At 37.1% G+C, this 14,699-nt stretch overlaps 1 protein-coding gene across 1 annotated transcript in view; it reads left to right on the forward strand.

The window, feature by feature from the left end:
• The first annotated feature begins 2,641 nt into the window (after positions 1-2,641).
• Positions 2,642-14,699, forward strand: part of Wasl (WASP like actin nucleation promoting factor) — a 79,901-nt gene continuing 67,843 nt past the window's right edge. Inside the window, exon 1 of the mRNA XM_047561565.1 lies at positions 2,642-2,897. Coding sequence (XP_047417521.1) covers positions 2,784-2,897 — 114 coding nt within the window. The 5' untranslated portion in view covers positions 2,642-2,783. The remainder of the gene's footprint in view (positions 2,898-14,699) is intronic.

Below are 14,699 nucleotides of genomic sequence, written 5' to 3' on the forward strand. Positions count from 1 at the left end.
CTAACATAATTTTCCTTTTTACAAATATGAAAACACCTAAGTGAATTCCACTTTTTTTTTTTTTTTTTTTGATGCTGGGATTGAAACCAGGACTTCACACATTCTAATCACAAGCTCTAGCACTTAACTACTTTTCTAGCCCCTGAATTTTTATTGATTACAAGCTAATAGGATTACATTTCTAGATTTACAATATTAAAAAAGCTTTGTTATCTTGACATACTGGGATATACATAGAGCTGATTTGTCATAACATATAGCCTAACTGGAAATTTTACTAAGAGATTATGCTCCAAATTCACTAACACATATCTGGAGAATTATGTAGTTTTAAATTTGAGGACAGTTTTTGAATAACAAGGCTTAGATAGAACAAAGTTAAAAAATACATAGTGCAACTCAACTCTTGATTTTTACCTAAGAAAAAGCAGAACAGATCATAGGCAAGGATGTTAAATGACAGACAACTACTGCTTGAGTAGCCACGATGTACAGGTATATGTTATGGCCATCTATCTTGCAACTTTGAAGTAGGAATAACTATTCCTATTTATACCATACCTTTATAAAATAGAAACTATTTCGATTTTACAGATAAAGAAAATGAGACAGAAAAGCAACATATCTCAAGTCCACAAGATTGAGAGGCATAAGATGTTCAATCTGGGCCTATCTGCAGTCTATGCTCTTGGTACTATAGTTGACAGATTTGAAAAGATGACTTAGGATGCTGAGGCAGGAGGATTGCCAAGTTCAAATGGAGACCCTATCTCTAAATAAAATAAAAAAATAAGGGCCACAGATATGGCTCAGTCGTTGGGTGCCCCTGAATTCAATTGCTAGTACCCACCCCCAAGGAAAAAAAGAAAATAGAAAAAAAGTTCTAATTTCTGTGATTTCTCAAGAATGTGTAAGGCTTTCTGCTGTCACTGTGCTTTCAACTGGTAAAAGCTGCATTTTTAAAAAAGACAAACTGATTTAACTTTTGGATTTATTTTGTTAGCTGTGTTATTCAGAGAGAACTCCAGGCTTACAATTTACTACCTTTCTAAACCCAATTTTAAATTTTATAAATAGTTTTTTTTGGTTACTTTTTTCACCTCTATTATTAAACGTTTAATTTTGAAATATCCATATATTATGTGAGAACTTCCAGGGTTATATACTTTTCATTTTTCTTTGAAGATTTGTTTCCTGCTCAATTTCATTAAGGGAAACTTCCAAATTTTTCTATTTTCAAAGTGCATTGAGAATGGTTTATTGATTTGTTTAGTACTTTAGAGATTTCTAATGGGAGCTGCTAGAGAAGTTAACCTCAGAGAGTTTTATGAAAGTTTAATCCTTACAGGATTCACGTCTTAAATTCAACATAACTTTCTTTACAGAAACTTTGTAATTAGCAAACGATGGTTTAAAAAAAGTCACACAATAAATTCTAAAATGCTTAGCAGAGATAAATCATAAAGATGTTTTATAATTCACTGCAGTCCATTTTATTATTTCCATATCCCCAAATTTCCTTTTACAACAGCCTAGTGATTTCCTCCACAGGGGGAGTTAACTTTTAATACTCTGAAGGACACACGTTTTTGAAAAGTTCTTGAAATTTGCTTCTAAGGAGTAAACCAGATAAGGCATTTTTCTATATGACATCCCCAAATGAGCACATATACTAATAAGAAAACAGAGTTCGGGGTTTAGGATGCAGGAAAAGGTGGGGGAAGGGAATATTTTTCCAATTCTTGAGACGGGGAAAAGTAAACCTGTTCAGCGCCCTTACAAGACTATGCGTTTAAATGCTGCAAATACATTCAACCCACGTGTCACGACCTGCCGGCAGGGCGGTGCGTTTTTTGTGACATCCGTCAAAATTTCCTTCACAGTCCTGGGGGCGAGAGGCCTGTGTGCTCCTTCACTGTCCCTGTCGAAGTGCGGACAGAGTTAGGGCTCCCCGGTACCTGCGGCTCTGACCCACACCCGGCGCCAGCCGCACACGGGAGCGCGTCTCTTCCCAATTTCTGTCCCCAGGTTCCAGCCCTTCTTGTCCAGCGGCGCGAGCGCCCCACTTTCGTCCCCGAGAAACTGCTATTCCGGGGAGGGGGACCTGCTGCTCCCGGCTACTCCGCCCAGGTGTGCTCCGGCAGAAGAGAGGCGGACGCCGTGGCGGCGAAGCCTCGTCGTCTCTCCAAGTAGTAGCGGCCGGGCTCGGATTCCCGACCCGCGAGCCGAGAGGGAGAGGTCGAGGCCCCCGAACCGCGACCGCAGACCCCCGAGCCACCCGCGCGGCCCGCGCCCGGCCGGAAGAGGGCGGGGCCTCAGGACGGTCCGCGAGGCCCGCGGCGAGCCGAGAGGTTCCTCCCCGGCCCCAGGCCGCGGCGGCCGCGCGTTTCCGGCGCGCTCCCCCGCGTCTCGCGTCCCGTGGTCTCGTCCGCCCCCGCTGCCATGTTGGATTGTGCGGCCGCCGCCGCCGCCGCTGCCGCCGCCGCCGCCGGGGGAGCGTTGGAGGAGGAGTTGGGAGTTTAGCGCAGTCGCCGGAGTGTGGGGACAACGGCCATCTGGCCCAAGCCTAGCCGGGCGGGAGCTGGGAGCTTCCTTTCTGAGTGCGGCCCGAAGGCGGCCCGCCGTCAGCTCCTCCTTCCCTTGTCCTCCTCCCTGCTCCGCTGGAGCTGCGAGATGCGGCGCCTCTGAATCGCTCCCGCCCGCCCCTGTCACCGAGAGGGGAACGAGCACTCGCCCACTCGCCGAGGAGACGGCCCTGGACGCCCAGCCCAGCCGGCGAAACCATGAGCTCCAGCCAGCAGCCGCCGCCTCCGCGGAAGGTCACCAACGTGGGGTCTCTGCTGCTCACTCCGCAGGAGAACGAGTCCCTCTTCACTTTCCTCGGCAAGAAATGTGTGGTCAGTGGCCGAGCCCCCCATCGCCTCCCGGACGTTACCTTTCGGGCCTGGGCTTGGGGGACCGGGAAGTGGGAGTGAGGAAGGAGGCGGGAGCCGCGCAGGGAGGGTCCCGCCGCCGCCAGGCCTCCCGCCGGCCCGAGCCCCGCGGCGGCGCCCTCGTCCTGCTCTGTGGGTTCGGGCCGGGGCGGCCGGACGCCTCCCGGGCCGCTGGAGAACAAGGGAGTGTCACCTCCGCAGGCCTGCCCTGGAGCCCAGCCTGGCCGGGCTCGGGTCCGCACCCTTGCTGCTGGTTCAAACTTTACTCGGACCACAAGGGGATTTTCTTCTTTCACGAGCTGTTTAATCTGTGAACAGAACCCGTGTTCTGGCGCGAGCTTTACCTCCTCCTGCTAGAGCTCGGGGGTCCCTTCCTTAACAATGCCAGAGGTTTGAAAGGAGTGCATCGGTTGGGGAATGAAGCGGATCGGGCTTTTAATCCTCCTGTAGGAGTCTAGGAGGGGATGAAGTAGAGTGCAGGTTCCTGGACATTCTTGGAATCAGTGCAAGGACAGGAAATGCTACTGTTCCCCGTTGCAGAGAACCAGCATTTATTTCTCCAGCAATGACGCCTAGGCCTGGTTTCTACTCTCTTCACTGATTTTTTTTTTTTTTTTTTTTTTATCATTGGTGGGAGGGGGTGCAGCTCTCCCCGCAGCCATGCGCAGGGAAACCGCAATCTAGTAGTTTTCGGCCTTTGGGACCAAACATGATTCTTAGGTTGGTGTAGTGCGGCCGATTCCAACCCCAGATGGCCGGTTGGGAGTGAGCAGTTCTGTGGGAAGGGGAATGTGTGTTGTTGACGGAAGCATTCATTATATTGGCTGCTGGCACTTCTGGGGGTGGGGAGGTTCAGCTCCGTGGTGTAGGCCTAGTCGGGATCTTGCTGAGGTGACTGGGTTGAACTGTGGGTTGTTGAAATGCAGCGTGACTCCCTCTCTCCCTTTTTTGCTGGCTCTTACCTGCAGAGAATGTGCCACTCGAACCTCGGGAACACCTAAGGAAGTTGTAACAGACCAGTACCATTTTATAACTTCTTGATAATATTAAAAATGTCAGACTTACACCTGCTTGTTTAAGAATTTAAGATTGGGACTTTTCTGGAAAGTTGTCAGATTGTTAACTTTATAGGAGTCTACTCTGTGTGTCTTGTACCGTCCAGTTAGAGACTGAATAATTTCATTCAGTTTCAGATGTGTTTGTTATTTAAGAATTTTGACTTTGAAGAACACAGTAAACTGATTAGAAAAAAATGAAACAAGAGGACGGTCTCAAAATCAGAATTTTGGGAAACCACTTCAAAGATAGTCAGATCCCTTCTCCCCTACCCACTTTTTAAAACAAATGAGAAAATGGAGCCAGCAAGTCCCAGGTCACACAAGAGTTTAGTAAGATAATAGAAATGAGAAAACCAGGAGTAGTCCCTTTGTACTTCCCATTACATCATGTTGTTTCAGAATGTTTTTTTTTATTTCCAAATTTTAAAGTGTTAAGGGCATAACCATTTCTCTACATCAAAATTAATATAATTTAAGATGTAAAGTTCTAATTTTTGCATATTGTCAATGTAGGAAAAGCTCCAGCATTTAAAATATTATTTATCTGCAAATAAAAAAATATTAGTTTTGCTGACTTACTACATTTGTTATGTAGTTTGCATCAAAAAGGAAGTAGTTGTGCTATGTTTTACATACCAGACAGGTTAACTAGGCAGGAAGAACATTACATTTACATGCAAGTATACTAACAAATTGCTTTGTGCTTACCTATAGTGTTTATTCCTGGTTTCAGAAAAATGACAAATATGAGAGAACATTGTGATAGAGAAAAAGCATTGCTTACTGGTTAGCATAAGTAGATTGCTGAGTAGATATCACTATTTAGTGCTTAATTTATATCATCTATTCTTAATCACTTTTTAAATTTCAGTCATCTATTATAGTCATCTGCTCTTATGCGATGAAACTTGTGAAGACTAAGTCTAAAATTTGAAGTCCTCATTTTGATAGAGGGTAATGTAAGAATGATACTTTAATTTTTTGGAATAATCTTTTTTTTTTTTTCCCCTCTTCTTTGGCTGTGTAGTTTTACATAGTTTAAAATAATGCCAAAATTCACTGTGTTATTATAAATCCAACAGCAGATTTGCAGGTCAGGCCTGATGTGTTCGACAAGAAGTACATTCAGAGCTCACTCTAAGAATCCAAGAAATGAAACCTAAGTTATATAGAACCAGCTCTTGAGGAGCTTTTTTTCCTCTTTCATTCAACAAACATGTACCAAGTAACTAAATGTTGAGGTCAAAATCAGGGTTGATACCTGCCCTCAGGGAAGCATAGTATGTCTAAAAAGGGAAACAAAGGGTGTAAACTGATGAGTAAGTCAGTACTTCTGAGTGATGTATAAGAGTCTGCTTGTCACAATGGAAAACACCATAGCTTTGTAGTCGGTCAATGTGGGTTCGAATTCAGGATCACTTTAAACGTATTTCTTAACTTTCCTGTCATAGATTCAGTTTTCTTACCTCTAAAATAGGGGGGTGCTATGTCACGGAGTGGTTATATGGGTTAGAAGGACTATATGTGAATATATGAAAACTTTTTGTAAAGGTTTAAAGGATCAAAGGAGAGGTGGTGGGAGAGGAGATGAGTAAAAGTTTTTAGAATGAGCATTATCCGAGTATTTAAGATGAATAGGTACTCCCCAGGTTGATGAGAGGTATAAAACATCCTGGAAGTTAGTATGTCTACTTATTGTTATGAAGCAAGGATTTTCTGCTTGGGTTCTCTAATTTAGGTTTGCATTGGGATTATTGAAGATTATTTTTAAATGCTGGTTTCAATTCTAAGATGATATTCAAATTCACTGGTTCTGAAATGGAGCTTGGTCATTTGCTTTTTAGCTTGACAGAAGATTTCTATAGAATCAGTTTCAGAACTGAAGTGTACTGTTCTGATAGGATAGTCCTGAAAATATCACATTGGAAACTTTGGATATTGTGTTGGAAAAATAACATTGGAAATAGTAGGTTTTCTTTCGATCTTTATATTTTGTGAGCTAAGTTAAATTAAGTTACAACAAATTATTTTGTACAGAATTTCTCTTGACTTCTGAAGATATTAAGGTACATTTCATAACTATAAGAAGGACATAAAATTGAGGAAGTATTTCACTAGTTATCAGGGAACTGCAAATCAGATTCTACTTTCAGAATGTTTTTTTGGGGGGAAAGAGGCAGTTTAAAAGGTGGATTGAGGATTGTGAGAATGGAGCAAAAGATGAGATACGTGTTTATAAAAGTCCTCATTAAATATGACTGGGACCTGAATCAAAGCATTTCTGATGGGAATTCAAGGGCAATTAACAAAACTTTCTGCAGAACTTAGTCCCACCTAAGTATAGAGGGTAAGGGATGGGAATTTCAATAAAGCCAGGCATTATAAGTATCAGCAGAAGAAATATGCAGCAGCATTCATATCTCATTAGCTGGGAAAGTGCTTTAATTTTATGAGACTCTGGACTGGCAATTGGTTTCATGGAAGAGGTGATTTCTAAGTAAATCTATTGTTTTTTAAAAATAATTTTTGTAGAAATTGAAGTTTCATTTATATAAATTGTTATGAACTTTTTACATAAAGTAAATAATTCTGATGCCATTCATTATCCAGTGGTGTTTTCTTAGGAGAACCATGTAAAAAAATTGATAAAATTAGATTCATAAGTCTTGTAATTAGTTCTGTTGACTTTTGTGAGGTGTGGTATTTATATTCTGTGAAGAGTATGTGCATTCTTGTCAAGTGGACTTTAGTATATGCAGTGCTGAATAAGTAAGAAATTGAATGGGAAAAATAAAATCTTTCAACTCTCCCTCTGTAGTCATCTCTGGCTAAATGGATTTGTGTTGATGATATTGTTCATTAACTTTTCCTGCCATACCCACCCAGGTTGTTTCTTCAAGATTTAATGATAGTCAAAAGCCATATTTTCCCCCTTTTATTAGTGCTTTATAGTTGTATATAATAGTTGGGTTCATTTTGACATAATTGTACATTCAAGAAATTTAATTTGTTACCTTTTAGTCTCCAGTTCCCCCTTTTTCCCTCTGTGCCTCCTTCTCCATGTTCACCTCCTTTTGCTCTGCTGGTCTACTTTCCACTCATTTATTTGCTTATTTTTAATTGGTACTGTATAGATATACATAAAGGTGAAATTCACCTTATATTTATACATGCACAGAGTGTGATTTTGTCAAATTCATTCCACAGTAATAAGCAATCTTTATTAATCAAATTTAACTTTTCATTTCCTTTAATTCCTTAGCATTTGTTTTAACTTGCTTATATTCTTTAGTGAATTTGTTTGATTCCTCACTCTGAATATAACTCTGGGAGATGAACTTTATTATTCCTTGGTACTTTTCTATAGTTTTCATAACCTTAGCACAGATCAGTGAATAGTTATTGATTGAATAATTATAATTGTTCACTTGCTTATTCCTTAGCTATTCAACATTTCTTTTTGTATAACCAAGTTGTTAAAACCCTTAGTTTCTAATGCAGATAATATCTTCAATTTCCATTTACTGGTTTAACAACAACAACAACAAAAAACATGGTTTAATTCTGTCCCTGAACTAATGTAGTTGGTAACTGTTTAACAATTATTTTGTTTCTTTTCTAAGTCATATCTTTTGGGTAGTATGTCTAAAATAGGTTTAGAGGAAAAGATGTGCTAGAGAGCAATGTTTATCTTAATGTTTGTTGGCCTGAATTAAGAAAGTACTAATGAAAAGTCACGGACTGGGAATGTATTTTACCTTGAGTCATTTGGAAGGAGAAATAAGGTTAAAGTTCACAGAGTTTGGAATATACAGAAATGAAAAGGTTCCCTTGTCTAGTACATAGGGAAAAACTGAGCACAATAGTGTATATAATATAGGGCAGACTATGAGCACAGGAAGAGGTTCAGATGAATCTAACAGAGTTGGGTTATGAATCCTGTTCTGGTAATTCTTAGGTCTATAATAATATAGGCCAGTTTATTAACTAGTGTGAACCTTGGTATCTAGGATTGTAAAATGGGCTTAGCTAAGGATTTCAAAGAATAATGCAATAACTATGTAAAATACTTAAGAGTGCCCAAAGTATTGTGGAAGTTTGGGGAAGCATATGAAAGAAAGTTGTTATTAATGCTATTAAGTGCTGTTTAGATTTCCTGTTACTGGCAGAGATTTTAGAGTAAATTTGAATTTTGTATTTTATTTGCTGTGACTTAGGTTAGATGGAAGCTTGTTCTCATTTTGAGTAGAAAATATAAGTAATATTAATTACTTAATGTAAGTGAACTTTAGTAATTAGAAGATGTTTGAAATATTTAATTATAAATAGTGTATCCAAAATATATCCCTTTTTATTTATTGCATATGTCAGTATTGTTAGAAGTAGTAGAGGGTTACAACATCATGATAGCAATATGAGAGACTGAAATTAATTAGAAAACACCAATTTGACTTTGTAGTTGAGTTGTCATTGAATTGAGTTTTAGTTGAGTTGTGATCTGTTTTAAAAGAGATTAAACAATGGACTTTAGAAAAATGTTGAAGAGGTAAGTTTGGAAGAGCCCCCTTTGGAAAATAGGATCAAATGAAAAATATGTGGTGTGTTTATATTTTAGTTTAGGTATCGATTTAATTCAATATTCTTGCCTCTTGGGTTCCTTTGCCATGGGGATTTTTTTTTTTAACTTGATCTGAAGATTTACCATGGAAGTCTGTCACTATAAAGCAGTACTTATTAAAGATCTGCTAGATTGAAGCAAAAGGAAAATAGAATTTAGTAGCATCTTAAATTCCTGATATGAAGAAATTGGAAATATCACAAATACATAGTAACTTTAGAACAATTAAATGTTTTCCAGATTTCTATATAAAGTTAAACTTTTAGATTTGCAGAAGCTAAGACTATTTAGAGATGAAGTTACTTATTTAAATACCTGTGGTTCCAAAATAAAAATATTAAGTTAAATACTCTCTTGAGTGTAGTGAATTGCTTTTGATACCATAAGAAGTATGAAGATATATAAATATCTTTAAATTTTCCGTATTAGTAAAGGAGCTGGTTGATATGTATATAGTTCATAAAGCTAGTCAGAAACCCAAATGATTTATTTTTAATCAGTGAAATACCAGAAAGTACTGTACTTACTGATAAGCAATACCTTCCCAATATCATAGAGTACCAATTAAAAAAAAAAAAAAAGATTCAGGCTTTACCCTTCCCTTGTTTACTCTATAGCTAAAAAAACCAAAAATCATCATCACAAAAAGATACATACTACAAACCAGTGATTATTAGAGATTAGAATAATGGGGAGAAGAGATAGATGCCACATTGTGAGATTTGATAGATCGTTTGTGGGACTTAAATGTGAGGACCTTAAATAGTGTGTAGAATTTCTATCAGGAGCAGGAAACAAGTATTTCAAGTATAGGGAACTGTATAAGCAAATATTTGAAATAGAAAATGTACATGAAGTGTTTGGAGATATCAAATATACTGACTTCTAAAATTGAATAAGGTATTTACTTCCTTGGGGAGATAGTGGACCATAAGTTTGCAGGACAATTCGAGGTCAGAAATTGGAAGACTTTGAACTGCAATCTTAAGGATTGAGCTTTATTCCATAGGTAGTAAGAAACCACTAAGTTTTTTGGTTTTGGTTGGGGCAGGTACTGGGGGTTTAACCCATGGAAGCTTTATCACTGAGCTACATCCCCAGTCCTTTTTATTTTTTATTTTGAGACAAGGTCTCATGAAGTTGCTGAGATCCTTGCTGATTTGCTGAGGCCGGCCTCAAAATTGCAATCCTCCTGCTTCAGCCTCCCAAGTCAGTGGAATTATAGGCATGTACCCCTGCATGAGTTCCACCACTAAATTTTTTGATTCAAGAAATGTCAAGAAAATAAGTTTGTAGAGATGGGAAAAATTGAAAATATTTGTAATATAAATAATTGAATGTTTTAAAACTTAATATTTTTCTTATTCATTATATTAACATAGCTGGTATGGGTAAGGAACCTGGATTATAGCAGCACCTGGGACAAATAAAAGACTGTGTCACTGGTCTGTGTGTCCAGTGCAGATAACACTAGTTGCTCAGTTGTTTTTCCCACTGAGTCCAGATATGGTGTCTGAATAACCAGCATATGCCTACTGATTTTCCAACTTCATAGTAGATGGATCTAGTTGGTATTGAATGTTTGAAACATGTGAAGAAAAATTGGACTGTGTAAATTCCAAATGACAACAGAACTTCTTAATGGAAATGGCTAAATCCTAAGAATTATAGGTGTAAGGCTTTTGGAATCCTTTACAGAGTTGATTATTTAGGCCATGGGAATGGAATTATATCTGTGAAAGTGTCAATGTCAAGAATACAGAGGGGAGCAAGTCTAGCCCATGTTTGATTTGGTCAGCACTGGAAAATTATAATTACAGTTCAAGAGAGAGAGATGTTCTCTTTGATTCATCAGAAAAATGGGATTGTACATGTTTTCTACAACTTAAATTTTTCATTTTATTTCCATGCCCATATATATCTGTTGCATCCTATTTATTGTATGTTATATTACTATACTATGTGAATATATATGTAGTTTATTAATCTCTGCTGGTGGGTATAATAATTTCCTAGGGCTTCTATAACTAAGTACTACAGAGTAGCTGGCCAAAACAACAGAAATTTAACTGTCTCCTGGTTCTGGAGACCAGACATCTGAAATCAGGGTTTTGGCAGGGTTGGTTTCTTCAGGAGAACTGAGAATCTGTCCTATACCTCTCCTAACTTCTGGCAGTTGCTGGCAATCCTTGAGGTTTCTTGACTTGTAGGTTTATCACTCTGGCCTCTGCCTTTTCTATTACATATTTTTCTCTTTTCTCTATGTCTTCTTACTTATGAGATCACCAGTCATATTGGATTAGTGTCAACCCTAATGACCTCATTGTAACTTGGTTACATCTGTCAAGACACTCTTTGTGAGAGTAATAACACATCTGCATGCTTTCCAAGTATTTCTGTAGAATAAGTTCTAAGAATAAAATCAAAGGATATAAAGATTAAAAATATTAATAGACACTTCTTACTATTTGTCCTCCAAAACAATTGTTTTGAGTGTAACTTATTCTAACTTAGGATCCCATTTTTGTGGTCGTACATGATTGTAATTTTGAATGGATCTGCTTCTCCTGCAGTTTTATCAGGTTTTGCTTCAAATATTTTGAACCTCTGAATTGGGAGTATAAACGTTTACAGTTGTTATATCCTGTTGATGAATTCACCCTTTTATCATTATGAAATGATCTCCTTTGTCCCTCATACACTTGACTCTTAAATCAACTTTGACATTAATATAGTCATTGCAGCTTTCTTTGATGTTATCATCTGTGTGCATTCTTTTACTTTCAGTTCCTTTGTGTCTTTATTCTTAAAGTCGGTTTGTTTTAGGCAGCACATGCAGTCATCCCCCAGGATCTGTGGATGATGAGTTCCAAGATCTAAGTGGACACCATAATCTGTGGATGTTCAGGTCCCTTATGTAAAATGGTGCATATAACCCACACACTTCCTCTCATATACTTTAAATCATGTGTGGATTACTAGTAATATCTGATACAAAGCAAAAGTGACTTTGCTAGATTGTTTTCGCTCAGGGAATAATTAACAAGGCAAAAAGGCTACGTGTTCAGTACAGATGAGTTTTTTTCCTGAATGTTTTCCATCTGTACTTGGTTGAATCCAAGGGTGCAAAACCCATGACTTCGGCACCCATGGATGTTGAAGGGCTGCCAATATTAAATCTTGCTTTATAAATCTAATCTGACAATGTCTGCCCTTTGATCTAGATATTTAAGACTGTTTGCATTTAATGTGCTTGTTTATATGGTTGAATTTAAATCTACCACCTTACTGTTTGTCTTGTTTGTTCTTTATTTCCCTTTCCCTTTTTTTTCTGCCTTTGGATTGTTTTAGTAATTTTTTTTTTTACTTGTTGTTTTGTTGCTTTAGGGCTTATAGTAAATGTCTTTTAAATACAGTTCACTTTCAAGGGCTATTATATTCCTTTATATTTATTAGTAAAAGAATGTATCCATAGCATAGTTTCATTTCTCTCCTCCAGACTGTGGTACTGTATTGTTACTGTATATTTTACTTCTATTTATGTTATAAACTCTGTACTACATTTTCACTTTTTTGCACCAAAACTTCAATTATCTTTTAAAAGAAGACATTAAAATAGTAAGAAAATAAAAGGGGTGTGCTGGGTGGGTGTGTATTGTGTGTTCATATATATAATTTATGGTGTCCTTAATTTCTTTATCTAGATCTAATATCTCTCTGTTATCATTTTCCTTCAGTTAGAAATGTGGCTTTGGTTTTTTTGTTGTTGTTGTTGTTGTTGTTTTTTCCTCTCTCTAAACATCTCTTAGGACCCCTGCTGATAAATTTTATTTATCTGAAAAAGTCTGTATTTTGTTCTGAATCTTAAAAGACCTTTTCACTGGGTATAGAATTCCACGTGTTTTTTTTTTGTTTGTTTGTTTTTGTTTTTGTACTTTCAAAGGATGTTGGTATAAATATTGTTTGTAGCTGCTTCACTGTAGTATGCTGATTTTTAAGTCCTTTGGGTATAGACCAAGGAGTGGGATAGCTGGGTCCAGTGGATGATGATATATAACAGGCAGGGTTGGTGGAGTTAAGGGAAGAATGGAAGAAGGATGGATTGTGTAGAGGAAACTGAGGGGTGGGGAGGGGTCGAGGGAAAGGAAAGATAATTGAATGAGACAAAAATCACTACCCTGTGTACCCTATTTATTTTCCATAAAGGCTATATACATGTATGATTACACAAATGGTATGACTTTACGTGTACAACCAGAGGAACAATAGTTGTACCCCATTTGTGTACAATCAAATCAAATATAATCAATAATAATCAAAATAAAAAAATCACAGTGGCAGTAATTAATAAACATCTATCAGGAAAAAAAAAAAGGATGTTGGTCCATTATCTCTTAGTTTGCCTTATTTCTTATAGAAACTCAGTTACTGTGCTTTCCTGTAATCTTCTGTACATAATTTATACTTTTTTATCTTTGACTTCTCTTCAAGTTTTTTTCTTTATTATCATTTTAAGGGATCAGATTATGATGTACCTTTGAATTGTTTTCTTACTGTTTCTTGTGCTAGAGTTTTTTGAATTTCTTAGATCTATGTGTTTATAATAAGTATACAATAAGTTTGGAAAATTTTCAGACTTTTTTTTTCTTTGAAACAACTACTTCCCATCTCACCCTCCTATACTTAAGTTACGCATGTGTGAGATTGCTTAAAGATGTTGCATATATCACTGCTACACAGCTGAGTTTCTTTTCTTCCATCTGTATTGCTTTTGGATATTGCTTTGTCTTTAAATTGCCTAGTTTCTAATCTCAGGGATAGCATCCACTGTATTTTTCTTTTCAGACGTTGTATTTTTCATCTGTAGAAGTTTGATTTGATTGTTATAGTCTGTGTCTCTACACGTTCATTCTTTACTGTAGCTTCTTTAATATATGGAATATAAGTATAGCTGCTTTTTTGCACGTATCTGCTAATTCTTCTTGGTGTCAGTTTTTCTTGATTTATTCTGGTCTTCATTGTGGATAATATTTTATTGATTTTTTTTCTTGCTTGGTAATTTTTGAATGGTAAATCTATAAAATTTACCTTGACTTTTTAACTAGTCCTGAATTGTTGCTGGTAGGGTTTTTTAAAAATTTTTATTTTCCATAAAGGCTTTTCTATAATTGCAAGTGCTATGTTTTAATAGCACCCTACTCTCTTCTGTTTTTTTTTTTTTTAATAATAGTACCTAATTATTTCTGAAAATATTAATTTATTTTTTTCTTAACTTTCATTGAAGACCTTTTGTTTTCTGGCAGAATACTTACACTTGATATTCATGTTTACTGGTTTACTTAAAAACACACATTGCTCTACTTAATCATCCCTCTTCTCTCCTGCTATCCACTGAATTTTTCACATTCCTTATGGTTTTGCCTTACTTGGAATAACATATAGTTGTAGTTACAAGTGTGTAAACTTTATAGGCTGACCGCATGTTCCTGTTGCTTCCCATCTTCACCAGCTTTCGGTATTACAGTATTTTGGATTTTAGCTATTCCAATAAGTTTATTTTCTGGGGTTTTCATCTGCAATCCTCTAATACCATATAATGTTGAGATCCTTTCATATAACTCTTTGCCATCTATTTATCTTCTTTGGTGAGTTACCCACATCATCGACCCTTTTTAAAATTAAGTTGTTCATGTCTTATTGTTTTAGTGTATTTTTTTCTCTTTTGAAATTAAGCCCTTTTTTAGTACTGTTTTGCATATATTTTCTCTCAGTGTGGGGCTTGTATTTTCATTCATTTATCAGTCTTTCACAGAATGGAAGTTTCTTTTGTGTGTGTGCAGTTTAAAAATATTTTCTCTCTTGGATTGTGTCTTTGGTGTTATATTTAAAAAGTCATCACCAACTCCAAGGTCACCTAGATTTTCTTTCATGTTATCTTCTAAACGTTTTGTTTTGAATTTGAATTTTAAATCTGTATTCTATGTTGAATAAATTTGTGTGTAAGGTGTAAAATTGGTGTCTATATTTGATTTTTGTTTTTTTTTTGCATGAGGATGTACAGTGTTTCGTTGTTAAAGTTTATCATTCCTT

Source organism: Sciurus carolinensis, chromosome 8 (assembly GCF_902686445.1).
Source record: "Sciurus carolinensis chromosome 8, mSciCar1.2, whole genome shotgun sequence".
In the NCBI taxonomy this organism is placed as follows: domain Eukaryota; kingdom Metazoa; phylum Chordata; class Mammalia; order Rodentia; family Sciuridae; genus Sciurus; species Sciurus carolinensis.